Below are 22,711 nucleotides of genomic sequence, written 5' to 3'. Positions count from 1 at the left end.
TGTTGGGTACAATCACAAAATAGCTATGGTAGGAGGCAGCACTAAAAACAATTGACAAAGATGTTGCATGTACTCAAAGCTATACCACACCACTGTATATACTTATAAATTGTATAGTATAGCAAAGTAGTGAGTCTCTAATAGTTACACAAACAGTACAAAAACTCAACTACACATTATATGACTCTATAGACTGTGTAAAAAACATACTGAGCCACGGCTGGCATTGTAATCAGCTTGGAAAATTCCACAAACTACATAACGAATGTTCTAAGCCACTATTTGCATAGGGAAAAGTCCACAGGGTGCCTCAAGTGTTATAAAATTCCAGAGGAGGTCCCATGGTGAAAACTTCTCCTTTCGTGGTTGCTCTTTATCTATGGTGAGATATAAAATTCATGCTTATAACAGACTTGTCACACAAAGGATTTGAAATCAAAGAACAGACTAAATTTTATCTAGAGCACAAAATTTACAAACCACTCTTTAACTGGCTGCAAAGCCGTCAAATGCAGAGCAACTTTGCTATATACAATTTACTACTTTGCTATTGCTATATACAATACAATTTATTAGCATATACAGTGTCATGGTATAGATTTGAGTACATGCAACATCTTTGCCAGTTGCTTTTTGCTAGGAGGCAGCACTAACCATAAAATTGTTGTTGTTGTTGTTGTTGTTGTTCTGAGTTAATTAATTGCCCCTTCCTGGCTGTTGCTGGGCTCCAGCCAATGTACATCAGTTAGTATCAAACAATATATAGATTAAAACCAATAGAACAGCTAAAATTAAAAACATTTTGCAAACCCCAATGGCACCCTCCTAATTTTGTTCTGATTCCAGACTACCAGACATCATGTTGCTGTTGTGGGGGGGGGGGGGGGGAGGAGACTCAGAGGAATGGAAAATGAAAATGCCAACTAGGCAAACATCACTGTCCTCAGTTAAAAGCCTGGCTTAACATCTCTGCTTTACAGTCCTTTAAGGTCCCACAGGGCCCTGATATCATCTGGCAAAGAGTTCCACCAAGTTGGAGACAGGACTGAAAAAGTCCTGGCCCTTGTCAAGGACAGCTGGACTTCTTTAGGGCTGACAATCACCAACAACTTATTACCAGTAGAGTGTAATGCTCTTCCAGGGATATAGTGGAAGAGACAGTCTCACAGGTATGTCAGTCCCAGACCACTCAAGGCCTTAAAGCTCATAAACAAAACCTTGAATCTGACTTGGTACTCAACCAGTAGCCAGTGTAGCTGGTGCAGCACAGGTTGAATGTGTGCTATCCATGGCATTCCTGTCAGGGCTCACACCACTGTGTTCTGAACCCATTGGAGTCTCCAGGTCAGTTTCAAAGACAGGCCAGCATAGAGTGAGTTACAGTAGTCTAGTCTGGAGGTGACTGCTGCATGGATTACTGTGGCTAGGTCAGAGCAAGACAGGAGGAGAGCCAGTTGTCAAGCTTGGCAAAGATAGAAAAATGCCACTTTGACAATATGCATGACCTGGGCCTCCATTGAAAGAGAGGTATCCAGCATCATGCCCAGGCTCTTGATGGATGGTGCCAGTGTTAGTTGTGCCCCATCAAGAGCAATGTTCCCTCTAAGCTCCAGAGTCTTGTGAGCAAAAAATTTACTTTGTGAGTTACTGGCATTAAAGTTGTGAGCTACTGTATAAATCAGTGTGCTCTGGGGTCATCCTTCCTGAGCTAAGAGAAAAATGTGTGAGCTGGAGGCTAAAAATCTGCGAGCTAGCTCATGCTAACTCAGCTTAGAGGGAACACTGATCAAGAGCCAGTAGTCTGTGCTCTGACTCCATCCCAACCACTCCCAGCTCCAAAACCTCCTTTTTTATGAGTTCAACTTCAGCCTGCTCTTTCTTAGCCAGCCCACCATGACCTTCAACTCCCTCAGCCAGTTTTTGTGGGACAGAGGCTGATTGGTCACCCAACAACAGATAAAGCTCAGTGTTATCTGCATACTGATGATACTCAAGCCTGAAACTTCTTGCCAGCTGGGCAAGGGGGTGCATATAGACGTTGAACAATATCAGTGAGGGGAGTGCCCCTTGAGGGACCCCAAATACCCTAAATAGTGGACACATCCTTACCCTGCACCACCCTCTGTCCTCAACAATGAAGAAAGGAAGAAAGCTGTTGAAGGGCCACCCCTCATATTTCCATATCAGTGAGGCAGTGAGTCATAAATTCATAATCAACTGTGTTGAACACTGCTGTAAGATCCAAGAACAACAGCAGCACCAAGCCACCTCGATCAAGCTGTCTATGGAGATAATCTGTTAGGGCAACCAGTACAGTCTCCATCCCATAGCCAGAGTGGAAGCCAGACTAGAATGGGTCTAGTGCCGATGTGTCTTCCAGGAAGCCCTGGCGCTGCTTGACTATCACTCTGTCAATTACCTAACTCAGAAATGGTAAGTTTGAAACTGGGTGGTAATTGACTGGATCTAAAAGATCCAGAAATACCTTTTTCAAGTATGGTACAACCACAGCTTCCTTGAGGCCTTCCTCCTGTCTTCCTTCATAGGGCCTCATCACCAACCTTGACCAATCAAGAGGCATGAGATGCAGACAGCCACATAATGCCAGGGAGAGAGGTTATTCAGAAGTCTAATAGTAACTCTTCAACAAGGCATGGAAAAGGTAATTTAATTAAACTGCACAATCACCAATTTAATTTAACTGTACAATCACTGAAATGCTGATTTTATGCACTATTATGTGCAAGTATCACCATACTGAATGTTGATGAATTTATCATAGAATTTAAAAGGCGGGGGTACTGTTTTAAGATGCCACTGTATTTTTTTAGAATTATTGATTACCACATTTTCAGCAGAGTTAAGCAGAAATAGAACTTGCATTTTATATGTATGTCTAACTAAAATCTTCCAACGGAAGATAATTGGCATGTTCCTGACAAAGTGGTGTGTAGCCTACAAATGCTTATTGCCCAATAAAGCTGTTCACCTTTAATGCTCCACAAACCATATAGATAGTAGGATGCCTTTTAAAATAAATTATTGTTGTTTAGAAATATTTTCTTGCTTACCACCAGTCATATAGTGGAAATTCTTGAACTGTGGTGGTAGCTGCTGCCAAATGAATGTCCTTAAAAATCTGCACAACCAATCAGAACTCCAGGAAAGGTGTTGACAAGCAGCATGGGCACTATGCTGGGTTTAGTCTCTTAAAGACTAAAAGGTGCCATAACAGGGTTTGTTTGGGGTTTTTTTGTAGTAACACATGACAATGGCTACAACTCTGAAATTCATCAACATTCACTATGACACTTGCACATAATAGTGCATAAAATCACAATTTCAGTGATTGTGCAGTTTAATGAAATTATCTTTTTTCCTGTCCTGTTTTCATTACACAGCAATTGGGTGATTCAAATAGCTTTATTGGAATAGGAACAGCAAAGCAATGTTCTATTGATTTCTGGAATAAAAAGGCTATCATTCTCCTTATTATTGAGAAGCCCAATGAAGACAACAGGACTAATCCAGACTGACTGCTATCAAAATTTAGTTTGAGTCTATATAGAAAGAAAAAGAAAACCATTTAAGGTTAGCTTCAGGGGTTTTTGGTGGGGGTGGGGTGGGGAACAGTTACCATTTGTACATAGAATATACTTTAAGTGAACTTTGATATAAAAGAGACAATTTACCACTAAAGGTAAAAGTAGTCCTCTGTGCAAGCACCAGTCATTTTCGACTCTGGGGTGACGTTGCTTTCACGTTTTCACAGCAGACTTTTTACGGGGTGGTTTGCCATTGCCTTCTCAGTCATCTACACTCCCCCCCCCCCAGCAAGCTGGGTACACATTTTACCAATCTCAGAAGGATGGAAGGCTGAGTCAACCTGGAGCCGGCTACCTGAACCAGCTTCTGCTGGGATCTAATTCAGCTCATGAGCAGAGGGCTCTGACTGCAGTACTGCAGCTTGACCACTCTGCGCCATGGGGGGCTACCCATTTTACCACTACACAGAAATTTTATTTACAAAGGCAGTTAATAAAAACTGTATACATTACCCCAGAACAAAATCTGATTAGCTCTTACACAATATGGTTTGGATCTTCTTCCGTGAGTGGAAAGAGTTTCTTCTTATAGAAGAGAGAAGATTATTTTTCTCCCTTTATGCTACAGACCCACAAATCACATCCTACACCATTCCCATTCTCCCAGGAGCAATATTGGAAAAGCACTTCTCCAGGAATGGGAAACAGTAAGGGGATACAGTAGAGAAATAGAGATGGGGAAGAGCTATTATTTAACCAGAACTGCTTATAATCCCATAGATCCAACCCAGTAGAAACTTCTGAAAATGCTCTAGAATTAATGCAAATAGGTGAGGTATGCACCACTAAAGAACTAAAACAGTTTCCAGGAGAAAGTTTTCAGAATGTTCTTGAATAGGGAAGAAATCAAGAGTGCCAGGCCTTTGGCTTATCAGTACTACATGGGCCAGCCATAACTCACTTTTAATACCCTATTACTCAATATGAACAACAGAAAAAAAAAAAAACACTGCTTGTCAATTGCTAATTATAACATGATTGTGTCAGTTTATAAATTTTCACACATGTGAATAACTATATTATACTTTTTCTGAATAAAGTACTGTGGTAGAGTTTGTCACTGAGCATTTAAAAACCTGTACAATTCATCAGTTAATGGAATGACACCAAGATTGTTGGCATTATAGAAAGGAAATGCTTCTTTTCTACTGCTTTATTAAGTGGGAGTTATAAATGGATAGTATTGCTAGATCTCCACTGACATTAGTGCATTAGCTGCTAACAACTGAGACAAAAAGGCACCCTTTCTCATCTTTCACTGAAGAAAAGTAAGCCATCAGCAACCTGTCAGCAGGAAGCACAGAGCATGAACTGCAAAGAGCTATTTGCAGCTTAGAAAATCTAATAAGGAGAGGACAATCTAGTGTTCAGTACCCAGTGGCTCTTGCATTTTATGCTTGCAGAGAAAAGTGGTTGGTCAAGATGCAAAGACCTCTGGTCCTAAATCAACCCAGTCCAAAAGGACATTATTATTAAATTTGTGTCCCACCCTTAGAAGCTCATGCCCCCAATTACCCTCATAATCACCCTGATAAGGTTAGGCTATCAAAGAATGATTAGGCTCACAGCTACTTATGGATTTGAATCCACGTTCTTTCAGGCAAATCAAACTCTTTATCTATTGGCGTGTGCATCCTGAAATTCCAAAGCAAAAAAATAGACATGAAAATCACTGCTACAGATTGTTGCCTAGATTTCCAGAACAGTAAATACAAATACAAGATGCTTTGGTACTCTGGAAAATACACCCCCCCAAAAAAAAAAAAATCTGTGTTGTATTTGGGTTTAGGTGCTTAATGTCGTTAGCAGCAACAGGTGTCTTAGTTTAATTTTATTTGCCTGATCTTCCAGGCAATGGCATTCTTCTTTCCAAATGGATCTTTGCAAGGGATCAGAAGTACTCTCATCCAGTCACCACTGGAAATAAAACCTGAGAAGGAATTTTTAAGACCTGCAGCTGCTGATGTGAGCTAGGTGACATTTTCAGAGCAATAAGGGACCAGGACCTTCTCAAAGAGTAGTTGTAATTAAGGTACCTTATAGTGGACATCCATTATAGGGTACCTTAATTACAACTACTCTTTGAGAAGGTTCTAGTCCTTTACCTTTATAGCGGATATCCAACATGAACATGTGTATCTCATAGCAACACAAGCAACCACACACACTATTCAAAGACTGAGACAATTTTGTGCAAAGGAAGTCTTCTTTATTTTGTGTAAGGAGACAATGAACAACAACAATGAAGGATGGCAAATGCAGAGTATTTAGCAAAAGTGTTAAAAAAGTTACAATAAAAATATGTGGGGGGAAACCCAGAAGCAGTCAGTATTTTATTTTTAAACACTGGCCACCACCATTTTCCCCTCAGAGGAAACAGTGGAGAGAAGTATATTGAAAGGCATCTACCACGGGAATCTGTAAAACTGAACCCCTTTGTTCACACTGCTTGACATTTAGTAATTCTTTAGATTATAGGGTGCACTATGTTGTGTGCACCCTTGTTCTGGAAGTCCCAGGCTAGTCCTATCTTATCAGACCATGGAAGCCAAGCAGGTTTTGGCCCTGGTTGATATTTGGATGGGAGACCATCAAGGAACTAGAGAGGAAGGCAATGGCAAACCATTTCTGTAAGACTCTTGCTTTCAAAACCCCATGGGGTCACCATAAGTCAGCTAGAATTTAACAGCCCTATACATACACACTCACACATGTATTGTGTGTAAATGTAGTTCCACTACCTTTAAAAACAACTGCACAAGATTCTGCTTGAAACTTTTAAGCATTCTTGTATTTAATGGTTAAACAACAGGCTTGTGTGTCAAAGCTCTCTGGTATGAAAAGCTGGAATGATATTAAGAACTTCTAAATATCACAGACTCAGAAATACTACAAGGTTGAGTAAGGTTGTGATGATAATCCATTCCCCTTCCTTTATTAAAACTCCATTGATTTTCACAGAATGCCTACACAATAAAAGGAGAGATCTTGCTTTGTTCCCTCTCATTCCTTCTGTGTATTAAATTGCTTGATTTAAAATCCTTCTTCTGTGTGCTACTAGCCATGTATAAAGTGATAGTGACTTTCTAAGAAGCCTATAGTGACATTCTTTTAAAGGCAAGGCTTAACTAACTTATCAAGTTTGTATTGTAGGCTATAAATATCTCTGATATTCTCAATAGCTCCTTTTTGAGAAGGCTATTTATGATTAGAACACATTCACATTAGTTGTCATTTTTTGGAGTTAGGGACTCGCTTAGTTTGATTTTAACTGGGAGAAACACTGGCTTGAATTCACTGGTAATTTCTATGGATGAAAGTTATTTCTATCTGCAAAACAGGATTTCCTCATATCTTTCCTCCCTCTGTTCTGAGTGACAAGGGAAAAAATGAATTCTTGTAGTTAAACAATTTTATTTGGTAATATATGGTAATTATATCCAATACTAATAAAATATTAATAAACACTTACTACCTTCCCCATACATTACACTTTCCCCTCCTCCCCTCCCCCCAAATCTTGACTTCCGCTGGTACCAATTACCTAAAATTCTGATATCAAAAGGTATCTTTAACTTTAAAAGAATCTTAATTTAAAAAAGGAAATATATATATATATATATATATATATCATTTTGCAGAGAAATAAACAAACACATTTCTTATACTTTATAAAGTCCCACCCAGTTATTATAGTTCATCTTCTTTCTTCTCCTAAACAGTGGTGTAGGGAGGGGGGGCGGGTCGCCCCAGGTCTGGGGGGCCCTCGCATTGCCAAGGGGGGTCCCGAACAATTGGCTGGAAGCGAATGCAAGCCCTTGGCAAGTTGTAGGGGGAGCGGCGGCCGTCTGGAGCCGAGGAAGGTGCATGGCTGGCTCCCTGCAGCCCGAGGGGGACCCCGGCAGGCGCCACCGGTGACTTCCTCCCGCTGCAGCGCTTGGTGATTCGGTAGGTCCCCGGGACGAATGGGCTCTCTCGGGCGCGCCTCTGGGGGAATGAAGCCGGGAAGGCGGCAGCCAAGGGAGGCTGGGATCCTGCGCACGCTGCCCTGGTACGCCGGAGAGCTTGCTTGCGAAGAAGGCGGGCTTCAGGTCGGGCTGCCTTTTCGGGCGTCCCCTTTGCAGAGCGGCGCTTTGGAGCGGTTTTCTTTGCAAAGCATTTTTTTTTCTTGTTCTTTGCGAGTTCGTTTTTTAAAACTGTTATGTAAGGCTTTGTAGATCGTACATGTAAGGAACGGACGGGTTGTCATGCTTGGAACGTGTGAAGCGCTCGTGCTCTCCCCCCCCCCCCACATAGGGGGGCCCACATAAATCTTGGGCCCCAGGCCCCCAAAACCCTAGCTACGCCCCTGCTCCTAAAAACCTAAGTGGTATTCTCAAAAATCACCCAATGTCCTTTGACTTTCAATTCTTTTTCTATATATCTTCTGAATGTATCCCAATCCCTTTTAAATCCCTCTAAATCATAGACTTTCAAGATTCTTGTAAATTTATCCATTTCACTCCATGACATAACTTTTACAATCCGATTCCATTTTCTGGTATTTTATCTTGCTTCCATAACTGTGCGTATAATGTCCTAGCAGCTGAAAGCAAGTACCAAGTTACAGTTCTACCTTCTTTTGGAAATTTCTCCATTTGTAACCCCAGTAGGAAAGTCTCTGGAGTTCTCTTAAGTTCATATCCCAAGATTCTAGAGATTTCTTGTTGCATCATTTGCCAAAACTGTTTTGCTCTTTCACAAGTCCACCACATATGGTAGAAAGAACCTTCATGCTTTTTACATTTCCAACATCTATCTGGTATCTTATTGTTCATTTTTGCTAACTTTTTAGGAATCATATACCACCTGTACATCATTTTATAACAGTTTTCTTTGATATTATAACATCGAAATTTTCATAGAGTTCTTCCACAAGTTTTCCCATGTTTCCATCTATATTTCTTTATTAACATTAATTGCCCATTTTATCATTTGAAATTTTACTACTTCATCTTCAGTAGACCATTTCAATAATAGTTTATATAGTTTTGAAATTCACTTTTCATTATCTCCAGGCAGAACATTTTCTAGTTCAGTTTGCACTTTCCTTATTCCTTCATTTTTAATATCATTTTCCACCAAGCTCTTTATTTGTTGCATTTGGAACCAGTCATACTTATTATTCAATTCTTCAGCTGTTTTCAACTCTATCTTGCCACCTTGTATTTTTAATAATTGATTATATGACAACCATCTTGCTTCACCCATCTCCGCCGATATTTTAATTACGTCTGCTGGCACTATCTACAACAGTTTCCTTTCATCTCCATATTTTCTGTATTTCATCCACGTATTCAACGAATTACTTCTTTATAGTGATGAGAGAAAAAACCATCCATCTTTTTCTTCCCATAGTACATATAAGCGTGCCAACCAAATTTATTTCCATGACCTTCCGATACTAAAAGTTTTCTATTCAGCAACATCACCCATTCTTTTATCCATACTAGACATACTGCTTCGTGGTATAACTTTAAATCTGGTAGTTGAAATCCTCCTCTTTCTTTTGCATCTGTTAAAATTTTCATTTTAATTCTTGGTTTCTTCCCCGCCCATACAAACTCTGAAATTTTTCTTTACCATTTATTGAATTATTTACTGTCTTTCACTATCAGAATAGTTTGGAACAAATACATGATTCTTGGTAAGATATTCATTTTTATTGCAGCTATTCTTCCAAGCAATGACAAGTTAAGTTTATTCCATTTTACCATATCTTCATTCATTTTTTGCCATAGCTTTTCATAGTTGTTTTTATATAAATCAATATTTTTCATTGTAATCTCCACACCCAGATATTTTACTTTAGAGGTAACTTCACATCCCGTCAGCTCCTGCAATTCTTTTTGTTTACTCCCTTGCATATTTTTGCATAAAAATTTTGACTTCTCTTTATTGAATCCTGCCATTTCTCCATATTCTTGTATCTTACCTAGTAATAATGGCATTACTTGTATAGGATTTTCATTTATAAACATTACATCATCTGCAAATGCTTTGTATTTATAAGTAAAGCCTTTTAGTTTCAAACCTTCTATTTCTTTATCTTCTTGAATTTGCATCAACAAAACATCAAGAGTCAATATTAACAACAATGGAGAAAGAGGGCAACCTTGTCTCGTTCCCTTACTAATTTTCATATCCTCTGTAAGATCCGCATTTATGCAAAGTTTTGCATACTGTTCAGTATACATTGCTTTCACCATTCTTATAAAGCTTTCCCCTAATTCCATTTTTTCCATCACTGCAAACATAAAGTCCCAGTTTAAATTATCAAAAGCTTTCTCTGTGTCCACAAAAAATAAAGCAACTTCTTTTTCTGGATGTCTTTCATAATATTCTACAATATTTACAACAGTCCGTAAATTGTCCCTAATTTGTCTACTGGGAAGAAATCCTGTTTGTTCCTCCTTAATAAAATTCATCAAATATTGTTTAAATCGTTCTGCTAAGATTTTTGTATATATTTTATAGTTGTTATTTAACAATGAAATTGGTCTGTAGTTTTTTACATTCGTGACATCTCTATTCTCTTTTGGAATCAGCGAAATTACTGCTACCTTCAATGTATTTGGTATTTTCCCCTGCAGTCATAATATTCATCAGTTTTTGAAGCTTCGGTGTTAACTCCTCTTTAAGGGTTTAAATTTTTTTTGCTGTATATCCATCTGGACCAGGTGTTTTTCTCATTTCCATTGAATTAATTACCGCTTCAATTTCTATTTTTTTAATTGGTTCATTCAAAACTTTCCATATTTTCTGTTAACGGAGCTATTTTAATTTTTTGCAAATATATTTCCATCTTCTCTTTGTTTATCTTAAAGCCTTTAAACAATTTGGCATAATATTTTAAAAAATTCTCTTTTGATTCCTTCTTGATCCACAATCTCTTTACCACCACCTACTATTTTGTTAATAATTTTGTTTTCTCTCTTTTTTTTCATTTGCCAAGCCAAATATTTTTCAGGTTTATTTGCTCCTTCAAAAGATTTCTGCTGCAATCTTTTCAGATTTCATTCCAATTCTTTATTTAACAAATGTCTCATTTGTGTTTGAAGTATTGTAATTTCCCTCATAATTTTCTTTTTACCAGGTCTCTTCCTCAGCTCCCCCTCTTTTTTCTTTATTTCATTCTGAATGTCCAACAATTGTTTTTCCTTTGCTCTTTTATCTTTATTATTCAGTGTAATCAGTATCCCTCTCATTACTGCTTTATATGTATCCCAAACTGTTTGAAATTCAATATCCTCCATATCATTTATTTGGAAGAAAGCTTTAGTTTCTTTCTCTAGAGATGCCACTATTTCTTTATTTTGTAGTAAATCTTCATATAACCTCCATCTTCTCACCTTTTTGGTCGACTTAGTTGACCACAATAATGGATTATGATCTGCTCTGTCACAGCTGGGGCCGGGTCAGGCAAAGTCCAGAGGCAGTCCGAGGCCTGCAGCCAGCAAGCAGGAGTGTCCGAGGTGCCAAATCCGAATCGCTGTGCAAATATCGCAGGTCCGAGGTCCAGAAGCCGAGGTCAGGGAGTCCAGAAGTCAAAAGCCAAAGTCAGGGAGTCAGGAACCAAAGTCAAGCTGGAGTGGATGCTAGAACGTCAGGGAGATGACTAGTTGCTTCCACAAAGCCTCCTCCCAAAGCTCACAGCTATATAGCCCTCTGCTGGCTGTTGCCCATTTGGGCTAATTGCTGGCTCTGGGAGGCAGCCAGGATCCTGTTACAACTCAAGCATCCTTGCTCTTAGGAGGGCCAGAATCCTCTCAAAACTCAGGACTCAGGGAGCATCTTGCTTGTGAGCGTGCCGCCCTCCTCCGATCCCTGAGGTCCTGACGGAGGCAGTCACGCACACGAGCCACCCGAGAGGGCGAGGCAGGGGGGCTGGGATCTTCTTCAGCAGAAGGCAGGGGTACTGGTGCAGGTGGCAGGGGCACAGTTTCCTCTGCAGACTCGTCTTCCTCTGCAGGGTCCCCAGCACCCATGACACTATCCCCCCCCAGGGCCCCGCTCCGTCGAGGGACCTGGGAGGTCGGGGTGGTCGTTGTGGAACTGTTGCACCAAGTCCAGGGCATGAAGATTGTCCACGGGCTCCCAAGACCGGTCTTCTGGGCTGTATCCCTCCCAGTCCACAAGGTACTGGAGGCCTCCGCGATGGTACCGGGAGTCCAGGATCTGGCGCACCTCGTATTCTTCCTCGTCATCCACCAACACCGGTGGTGGTGGCGGTGGGCAAGGAGGCCGAGCTGGGTCAGGGGGTGCAGCTGGAACAAGGAGGGAGTGATGGAACACAGGGTGAATGCGGAGGTGAGGTGGCAACTGGAGCCTGAAGGCGACGGGGTTTATTTGGTCCATGACGGGGTAGGGTCCAATGAACCACGCATCCAGCTTGTGAGACCGACCAGGCCGGCGCAGGTAGCGAGTTGAGAGCCACACCTGATCCCCCGGCTGGACTGGGGGGCCTTCCTGCCTCTTCCGGTCCGCAGCCAGTTTATATGCTTCCTTGGCCCGCTGTAGCTGCTCTCGGAGCAAGTCTTGGCTGGCGCGGAGTTCTTGCAGGTAGGCCTCGATGGCAGGGACATTCGTGGGTGGCAGGATCGCCGGGAAGAACCGAGGGTGGTAGCCGTAGGTTGAAGCAAATGGGGTCATTTGGGTAGACGAGTGGACCGTGTTGTTGTATGCAAACTCCGCTAGAGGCAACAGAGTGGTCCAGTCGTCCTGCTGGCAGCAGGTGTAGCAGCGGAGATATTGCTCTAGCGTGGCATTGGTGCGCTCTGTCTGACCATCTGTCTGCGGGTGGTAGGCTGAGGGCAGGTGCACTCGAGTACCCAGGCTGGAATGGAGGGCTTGCCAGAACCAAGAGGAGAACTGGGGCCCCCGGTCTGAGATCAGGTGGGCTGGGAGTCCGTGCAGACGAAAGATGTGTTGCAGGTAGAGCTGAGCTGTCTCCTGAGCTGTGGGAAGTTTCGGGCACGGAATGAAGTGGGCCATCTTGGTAAATAGGTCGACGACCACCAAGATGCAAGTCTGACCTTTGGATCATGGGAGTTCCGTGATGAAGTCCATCGAGATGGTATCCCAGGGTCCTGAGGGTGCGGGCAAGGGCTGTAACAACTCCGAGGGTTTGGCCGGGATGTCTTTGGCCCGCCGACAGATGTCACAGGAGCTGACATAACGGGCAACATCGGAGCGAACTCGTGGCCACCAGAATTCTTGCGTCAGCAAGTGGGTGGTCTTATGCTTTCCGAAGTGCCCGGCGGGCAACGAGTCGTGGGTCAGGCGTAGCACTTCTGCCCGTAAGGGCCCGGGCGGCACATAGAGGCGTTCGCAGTGTAGCAAGAGACCGCCTCGAGTCGTGAACTCGCCTGCCGAGTCATCTTGGAGGGCCTGGAGGTGTTGCTGGACCCAGAGATCATTGGCCTGGCTAGCACGAATGTCCTCCACGAGTGTGGGTGAAGTGGAGGTGGCTGCAAACACTGAGGGCGGCAGGATGGGAGCAGCGGGCACGGCCTCAGTTGAAGCAGGGGCGTATTCCGGTTTCCAGGAGAGTGCATCTGCTTTCTGGTTCTGGGTATGGGGGATGTAGGAGATCTGGAAGTCAAAGCGAGAGAAGAATAGGGACCACCGGATCTGGCGCTGGTTGAGACGGCGGGTGGTCTGGAGGTGCTCTAAGTTCCGGTGGTCGGTGAGCACTTGAACAGGGTGGCGAGCCCCTTCGAGGTAATGCCTCCAAACCTCAAAAGCCGCCTTGATCGCGAGCAACTCTCTTTCCCAGATGGTGTAGTTCCTCTCCGCAGCGGTGAGCTGGCGCGAGTAATAGGCGCAGGGCTGGAGTGGCTGAGACGGCTCCTCGCGCTGGAACAGCACTGCTCCCAGGGCCACGTTGGAGGCATCAGCTTCCACCGTAAAGGGAAGCTGGGGGTCAGGGTATCTCAGGAGTGGCCCGGTGGCAAAACGGGTCTTCAGAGTGGAGAAGGCGTTATCGGCCTCTGGGGACCAGCGGAAGGGTTCTTTGGGGCGGAGTAGTTGAGTCAGGGGTGTTGTCAGGGAGGCATAGGCCGGGATGAATTGCCGATAGTAGTTGGCAAACCCAAGGAACCGCTGCAGGTCTTTGCGATTCTGAGGAGCCTGCCAGGTCAGGACCGCTTCCACTTTTTTCGGGTCCATGAGGAACCCCTGCGGTGACACAATGTGACCGAGGAATTCAACAGAGCGCAGGTCAAAGTCGCACTTCTCCAGCTTGGCGTAGAGGCCATGGGTTCGTAGGCGCTGCAGGACTTGGCGGACATGCTCGGCGTGCTGGGCAGGATTGCGGGAGTAAATTAGGATGTGATCTAGATATATGATTGCGAAGCAGTTGAGCAGGTCCCGGAATATGTCGTTCATGAACCTCTGGAAGACAGCGGGGGCGTTGGTCAATCCGAAGGGCATCACCAGGTGCTCGTACTGCCCGTATCGGGTCCCAAAGGCGGTCTTCCATTCGTCTCCGGGCCGTATGCGCACCAAATTGTACGCTCCATGGAGGTCCAGCTTGGTATAGAGTTGGGCCCCCTTTAAGCGATCCAAGAGTTCAGGGATCAGTGGTAGAGGGTACCGGTCGCGGATGGTGATTTTGTTCAGGGCCCGGTAATCATTGCACAGCCGCTCCCCACTTTTCTTCTTCACGAAGAGGACTGGGGCAGACAGGGGAGAGGTTGAGGGTCGGATGAATCTGTGTTTCAGGTTCTTATCTAGGAAGTCTCGCAGAGCGGCCAACTCAGGCTCCGACATTGGATACAGACGCCCCACCAGGAGTGGTGCCCCAGGTATCAAGTCAATGGCACAGTCATAGGGCCGGTGAGGGGGAAGCTGATCCGCCCCTGTCTCCTCAAAGACATCGGCGAAATCCGCATACTTCTGAGGGAGCTGAGGACCACCACTTGGGATGCCGGCTGCCAGAGTGGTGGGAGGAGGCAGGTGGGGGCATGGGTCTCGGAAACATAGTTCCTGCTGGGCCCAGTCCACGATGGGGTTGTGCAGCTTCAGCCAGGAAAGGCCCAGAATCAGTGGGAAGCGAGGCATGCGGGCGACATTAAACTGCAGCTGTTCTTGGTGCTGCTGGACATGGAAAGTGATGGGACAGGTCTCCTGGGTGACGGGCCCAGAACGGAGGCGGCGCCCATCAATAGCCTCCACCAGCGACGGAATCGCTTTTGTCTGCACCGGAATCTGGTGCTGCTTCACAAAGGCGGCATCTATAAAACAGTGGGCTGCTCCTGAGTCCAGCATGGCATACACGAACAGCCAGCGTTTGTCAGGCAGACGGAGTTTGACAGGTAGCAGGAACGGGCCCGGGGTCTCAGCCCGCTGTTCGGAGGACCCAGCTAGTCGCCCCAGGCTGGGGGGTCCACTTACACCTGGGGCTGCCCTTTTGGCGGCGGTGGCAGCGAAAGTCCGGGTGTCCGATGCTTAGCAGGACAGCCGGAGGCATAGTGGCCTGCCGTACCGCAGTAGAGGCACAGATTCTGCGTGCGGTGTCTGGCCTTTTCCTCTGGGGTCAGGCGGGGTCGAGCAGCTCCAAGCTGCATAGGCTCATCCTTGGCACTGGTACTAGCTAGGGACGGGCTAGGAGCCAAGTGGCATGGCGCAGGGAGCTGGCGCCCTCTGGTCTTGGCTTGGCGGCGACTTTCCAGGCGGCCATCGATGCGGAGGCAGAGGGTGATAAGTTGTTGGAGCGTGGGTGGTTGCTCTGCCCTGGCCAGCTCATCCAGGACCTCCTCTGCCAACCCCTCGGTAAACTGGTCCATCTGGGCAGCCTCATTCCACACCAGGTCTTGGGTCAGGAGCTTGAATTCGGTGGCATATTGGGCCACCGAGGAGTTGCTTTGCTTCAGTGCCCTGATCTTCCGGTTGGCTGTAGCTGCTTGGACTGGGCTAGAGAAAGCAGCAGACAGGTGGGCCTCAAACCCCTGGTAATTAGTTAGTAGGGGAGAGGACGTGACCAGCAAGGGTGTGGCCCATTTGGCCGCTTGCCCCTTTAACAGACTGATGATGAAACACACCTTTGTCTTGTCACTGAGGAAGTCCCGTGCTCTCAGTTCAAAGTACAGCCGGTACTGTGCTAGGAAGGCAGGAAATTCTTCCACGGCACCCCCAAACCTGTCAGGTGGGGGAACTGGGCACTTGGCTGGAGCACTGGCCGCAGGTTGTTGCTGCAAGTGCACTACTGCCTGTGTTAGCTGCTGTACCTGGGCTTGGAGCGCAGCCAGTAGTTCTGTGGTTTCACTTGCTTCAGCCTCCATCCTGTGGAGTGGGTGTTTGTCGGGTGGAAGCAATCTGTCACGGCTGGGGCCGGGTCAGGCAAAGTCCAGAGGCAGTCCGAGGCCTGCAGCCAGCAAGCAGGAGTGTCCGAGGTGCCAAATCCGAATCACTGTGCAAATATCGCAGGTCCGAGGTCCAGAAGCCGAGGTCAGGGAGTCAGGAACCAAAGTCAAGCCGGAGTGGATGATAGAACGTCAGGGAGATGACTAGTTGCTTCCACAAAGCCTCCTCCCAAAGCTCACAGCTATATAGCCCTCTGCTGGCTGTTGCCCATTTGGGCTAATTGCTGGCTCTGGGAGGCAGCCAGGATCCTGTTACAACTCAAGCATCCTTGCTCTTAGGAGGGCCAGAATCCTCTCAAAACTCAGGACTCAGGGAGCGTCTTGCTTGTGAGCGTGCCGCCCTCCTCCGATCCCTGAGGTCCTGACGGAGGCGGTCACGCACACGAGCCACCCGAGAGGGCGAGGCAGGGGGGCTGGGATCTTCTTCAGCAGGAGGCAGGGGTACTGGTGCAGGTGGCAGGGGTACAGTTTCCTCGGCAGACTCGTCTTCCTCTGCAGGGTCCCCAGCACCCATGACATGCTCCTACTTTAGGTAAGATCTCTATTTTCTTTGTAATAAGACCTAAGTCTTTTGTACCCCACAACATGTCAATTCTTGAAAAGGTATTATGTCTTGCTGAAAAAAAGGTATAGTCCCGCACTTCAGGGTTGAACTTCCTCCATATATCTTCCAGATTATCTTGTTTAACTAATTCATAAAAGGACTTTGGCAATTTTCCTTCTTTATTATTTTTTCCCAGATCTATCCAATGCATTCTTAATTTTTCCATTAAAGTCCCCCATTATCATAATTTGTTCATATGTCACATTATCCAGATTTCAAAAGGTCCATGTATCTGTTTGTAATAAAGATTACATTCTCTGATGACAAATGGTCAGGGGTCGTTTTGTAGAAAAATAGGTAGTGGAGCTTATCCAGGGATTGTTATGCAGCTGCACATACTATTCAATGGACAAGGAGGTGGAACTCTCAGAAAGAGGAGGTGAAACTCTCAGAAAGGTTCAGGAACTGTGCTCCTGTGAGCTCCCACTGAATCTGAGGCCTGCAAATGGTTATGCAGTTTACTACTCCTCCAACAAGAGTTTGGTACTGGAATTAATATGACAGTTTATCACCCTTCACTACACTGAAGTATTTGGGAAGGAAAGTGCTAAGTAATGAACGCATATTCTCTCATTAAGAAGCTTGAATGTGCTGCTGCATCATCTTGGTGAACCATGTGAGCTAGATCTTATTTAAGCCAATAATTAATTAGTTGGACTTGGAAAGCTGCTACTCTTTCAGCAACAATTTCTCCCTTTTATTTGTGATAACATAATAAATAATAGAACAAAGCAGTAGACAAGTGCACCTTTAAGACCAACTAAGTTTTATTCAGAATGTAAGCTTTCGTATGCTTTTAAGCAGACTTCATCAGACAAAATGGGAATGGCAAGCAGCAATTCTTAATATAAGTTGACAGTGAGTTGGTATGTGGAATCATGAGAATGTTTTTAGCAGATTAAAAGAATCACAAATAGGGATCTGTGTTTGTTAATGTTAGAACAAAGCAGAGCTGAAACAACACTGGAGGGTGATAAAAAGCAGACTGCTGTTGTAAGTTCGAAGTGCCATAAATCTAGGTAGCATTCTGGCATGGTTTCTCAAGAGGTTATAGTTTGTCATCCATTATAGTTTGTCATTAAAAAAAAGAAGACGACATTAAAATACAGTCTATTGCTTTGTTCTATTGCTTCAGACCAACATGGCTGCCTATTGGGATCTGTCTACATAGAATAAATAATACTGGCCTACTTTACAAAACTGTTGTAGGATGACTGCAATAAAGGAAGTAAAATGCTGAACTAAATACTGAAACAAACTGTATCAACACCAAGTATTATTATGTGCAGGATTAATCCCACATAACAAATGGTCAGCTATTTAAAACACCACCATCTGTTTAGCAGGAAGGAATTTCTGGAACCAAACACACACACACATTTATTTCCCAATATACAGACAGTACAGTTAGAACAAACTGCAATGACTCTCTGTTACCATTTTGTGATTGGGGTAGGCACAGATTTCAGTTTCAGGAATTGTGGAATTTGAAACTCATGCCTTTAAAAAGGCCCCAAATTAAACAATTTGCATTCATTTCCTCCTTCCCAGGACACAGGTCAGTCAGTTGTTAGTTGGCGTCTGTTGTACTTTCAAATTTAGAGGACTTCCAAAAGCTGAGGTCAATTCTTCCCACAGAAAACAGTAGTACTATAAAATTTAAAGGGACAGAAGATGCCAATTAACAATTGATGATTGGCATGAGGTTCCATTCTCTTCTTCCCTTTCTCCTGTACCCCCAAAACTGCAACATTCCTGATATTCTGGAAGATATTTTTTTGTCACTCCCCAGAATTTTAGGAATGCTTAAGGTTATTTCAGATATACCCAAGCTGATCTAAAACAGCTAATTACAACTTGAGCAAATCCAAATGCAGACTCCTAGTGACAATGCAAAACATACATGCACCTTGAAATGTTGATTTATTTTTTTTTGCCCTGCCCTGTGATCTTTGCATATGACTGCAGTCAGAAGGGCAATCCAAACACAGAACTTCTTTTTAGTGCATTTATTTACATTAGTAGATTAATTGACTTTGAATGGTATAACTGCTTAGGTCTGCACTGTAAGCATTACATGTGTTTCGCTAATTTTTGCTAGAAGAGTGAGATTTTAGCTGAGTCTCTGTCCATGCTGTTTTTGCAGGACAAAATGATGGTTCAGAAGTGTAGATCCTTTTCCATCATAGCACACTGATTATGGAATTCTTCATTTTAAAGCCCAAGATCATTAAGGTAATTCTGGAAGGCAGGAGGGGAAATCTCCATTTTAGTGAGATTTTAGGTTGTTTAGACTGTTGCTACTGTTTTAATATACTTGATTACTAACTGGGCTTTTTTACAGCAATGTATTTGTTAGCCTACATGTGCATTTATTCAAGCTGTCTAGCCCCACCCCCTTTTTTCAGATTCAAAATAGCTTTCAATGTCTCTCATGGCACGTCTCCATCGAATTTCTTTGTGATCAATTAGTCATAAAAATTCATTCACATATACAAAAATTCCAATTGATTTTGAGAATGAGTGAGAGTCCAAATTTGTCTTACCTTAGCAATGATGCGACACAAATGGGCACCTTCCTGGGTAAGACTGAATAAGTTGTTTGTAGAGGATTCAGCAGAATACAGATTATCCGATGAATTTATTTCTCTTATGAGATTCTGTTTAACACATACCAAAATACATTTCATTTACTTCTATTCAAAAAGAAAGTGCACCATATAGGGCTTTGTTTATATCAAGTTTAGTGTATTATAACTGGGCAGGATAATTATTTTTTTCAGAAAATACTCTGTCTTCCAGTTTGTTGATGCCGTTATTTGTTCCCCAAGCTATTGAGCTTCTATTATGAATTAAAAAAAATAGTTTTGCAACTAAAATTGTGCTACCATCTAGAATTTAATATACAATATTTTACTACATTAATAGAAAATTATGTAGCTGCAACCTAACCACGGTAACGCATGCAACAGTCACCTTCAGAATAGACTGCTGTAACTTGCATTATGTAGACTTTCCCTTGAGGCTGACGTAGAAGTTCCAACTAATCCAGAATGTGACTGTGCGGGTCCCTAGAGGGACAGGGACCCCTAGGATGGCACATACACAACCTGTGGTTTGCAAACTACATTGGTTACTGGTGGAGCACTAGATCAGATTCAAGGTGTTGGTATTAACCTTTAAGGCCATTCACAGTCAAGAGCCCACATACCTTCAGGACTGCCTCTCTCAATTATATCCCCAACAGGTACAAAAAAGCAGGTACAAAAAAAATCTCCTGGTGGTTCCCGGCCTAAGAGAGATCTAGCTGTCCTTGACCAGGGCCAGGGCCTTTTTGGACCTGACCCCTGCCTGGTAGAACTCCCTGCCAGAGAACATCCATGCCCTGCAGGATTCATTACCCTTCCACAGGGCCTGCAAGGCAGAGGTGTTCTGCCAGGTCTTTGGTTGAGGACAGTATCAGGGCAATAAGTAATCTGGCGCTCTCAAGTTCCCCAGCCCCCTTTCCTACCTCAGACGTTGATCAGTGGTGACACCTAATTTTTGCCATCTGGATTATTTTAGAAATTGTATTTTGACTGTATTTTAATTGCTATTTGATATGATTGATTTAGACTATTTATTGTTTAGAGAGTTTTATCCTGTTGTAAGCTTCCCTGAGCCCTGCATGCAGGGAAGGGTGGCCTAAAAGCCTAAGGAATAAATATATAAAGCAATAAACAAAAAGCACTACAAAGTTTGGCACACTGTAATTTTAAAGATACAAATGATTTTTTTAAAATATATGTTAAACATACAGTCATGAAACTCATCCACCATATTTCTAACAATGGTGCTCAATGGTGGTTACTAAGGGACTTTTAAAGCAACTTCATAAAATATTTTGTTTTTATTCCAATATTGTGTGGCATAATATTATTTTAAAACAAAGAACACATACAATTCAGGCATTACATACCTAGTAAACGTGGGCTAGAGCATACCAAACACCATGTAGAAAATCTATTACACATACTCCAAAATGTGAAGATAAACTCTGACAGATTAGGATAAAGCAGTACAAAACTGGCCCTGGTCTGTTAGCTCAGGCTAGCCAAATCTCATCAGATCTTGGAAGCTAGGCAGGGTTAGCCCTAGTCAGTATTTGGATGGTGTTACGGTTTCCCCTTACCCGAAGCTAGGGACAGGAAGAAACCCTGGGTCAAGGAGCAAGGCAAAACAAATCACAAAATTAGAGGGGGGATAGTTCTCACTCTAGCCTAAGATGGTATCTGCCACCAGCCTCTTCTTGACTCCCCCCCCCCCAACATCCGAGTGAAGAGACAAGCTTCGGGAAGTAACAGAAAAGTCAGCCCTGCAAGGTTGGCTTGCAGTCTTAGTTTCCAAATTAAGATGTTATGGGTGGTCAAGTTTAAGACTTCTGGATTTAGCTTTTGAGGCTACAGAAGACAAGAAACCATACCAGGTTAAAAAATATAAGTGGTTTATTAAAATGCAAAGGTATTTCTTAAAGGACACGATTGTAAAGGGTAAAATCAAAAAATCCTAGCATAACCAGCATAGCTATTACAATATTCAATAGTTCACAAAGTTTGCCAGGTTCAGCACCAGCCAGCGCCTTACCATCCCTACTGGAGGCGGCGACGGGCTGGGCGTTGGAGCACCCAAGGTTGATAATCCTGGGTGACTTCAACGTCCATGCTGATGACCCGTCCTCCAGTCAGGCGATGGACCTAGTGTCTTCCATGGCGACACTGGGACTCTCTCAACTTGTTGTAACCCCCACTCACCAGGCTGGTCACATGTTAGACCTGATCTTTGCGGCCGGGGTTGTTGTGAGCGATATAACCGCCAAGGCGGTGCCATGGTCGGATCACTTTGCCCTCAAGGCCCGTGTAGACTTGCCTCCCCAAACCTGTTTAGCCGAGGAGCCTATTATGGCTCGCCCGCGGAGCCAGATGGACCCGGAACGGTTCCAAATGGCTCTGCGGGATCCCTGGCCCTCTGGCACCTCTCTCGATGGCCTGGTTGAGTCCTGGAATAATCGGCTCTCCAGAGCCATCGAGGAGATTGCACCTCGGCGCCCTCTGCGGCCTCGGACTAAGCCGGCTCCGTGGTATACCCCGGAACTGCGCCGGCTGAAGCAAGGCCTTAGACGGCTAGAGAGGCAATGGCGGCGTACCCGCGACGAAGCGACTAGAACATCTTATAGGAAGTTTATGAAGACCTATGAGATGGCAATCAAGGCCACAAAGAAAACATACTTTGCGACCAAGATTGCATCTGCAAATTCGCGCCCAGCTCAATTGTTTAGAATAATTCGGAACCTTACTTCACTGCCACAGGGCAACCCAAAAGCTAAGGAATTGGAGATAGGCTGCGAGGCTTTTGCGAAGTTTTTTGCAGATAAGGTCCAATCGCTCCGCCACGACTGCCCCGCCAATTTAGACGCAGTAAGTGAACTTGAGGCCCAATGCGTGTCTTCGGATGTAACCTTGGACTGCTTCGACCCGCTCAGCTTGGAGGAAGTTGACAGAATTCTTGGCACTGCACGATCCACAACTTGTGATCTGGACCCATGTCCCTCCTGGTTAATTAAGGCCTGCCAGGAGGAATTGAAATGTCCTATACGGGACATTATAAATCGATCTCTTTCGGAGGGTGTTTTCCCAACATCCCTGAAAGAGGCAGTGGTCCGCCCTCTCTTGAAAAAAGCTACATCAGACCCGGCCGTATTGGCACATTACCGGCCGGTCTCAAATTTGCCCTTTTTGGGCAAAATTATAGAGAGGGCTGTGGCGTTGCAGTTACAGGATTTTCTGGAAGACGCTTCCACCTTGGACCCATGCCAGTCCGGCTTTCGCCCGGGCCATGGGACGGAAACAGTCTTGGTCGCCCTCATAGATGACCTCCGGCGGCAACTGGATCGGGGCGGCTCGGCGGTATTGCTGCTGCTCGACCTGTCGGCGGCGTTCGACATGGTCGACCACCGGCTGCTGACCCGCCGCCTCGCCGACGCAGGAATTCGGGGGCTAGCCTTACAATGGCTCTCCTCCTTCCTTGAAAATCGGGGACAAAGGGTGGCAATTGGGGGGAAG

At 44.5% G+C, this 22,711-nt stretch overlaps 1 protein-coding gene across 2 annotated transcripts in view; it reads right to left on the bottom strand.

The window, feature by feature from the left end:
• Positions 1 to 22,711, bottom strand: part of INSC (INSC spindle orientation adaptor protein) — a 340,369-nt gene that overhangs the window by 116,030 nt on the left and 201,628 nt on the right. For both annotated transcript variants that reach the window (XM_060262945.1, XM_060262946.1), the window contains exon 6: positions 19,160 to 19,273. In XM_060262945.1, the coding sequence (XP_060118928.1) occupies positions 19,160 to 19,273 (114 nt within the window). The remainder of the gene's footprint in view (positions 1 to 19,159; positions 19,274 to 22,711) is intronic.

The sequence above is a fragment of the Heteronotia binoei genome, chromosome 21, assembly GCF_032191835.1.
Source record: "Heteronotia binoei isolate CCM8104 ecotype False Entrance Well chromosome 21, APGP_CSIRO_Hbin_v1, whole genome shotgun sequence".
NCBI classification, from domain to species: domain Eukaryota; kingdom Metazoa; phylum Chordata; class Lepidosauria; order Squamata; family Gekkonidae; genus Heteronotia; species Heteronotia binoei.
This window is presented reverse-complemented; position numbering and strand designations above follow the sequence as displayed.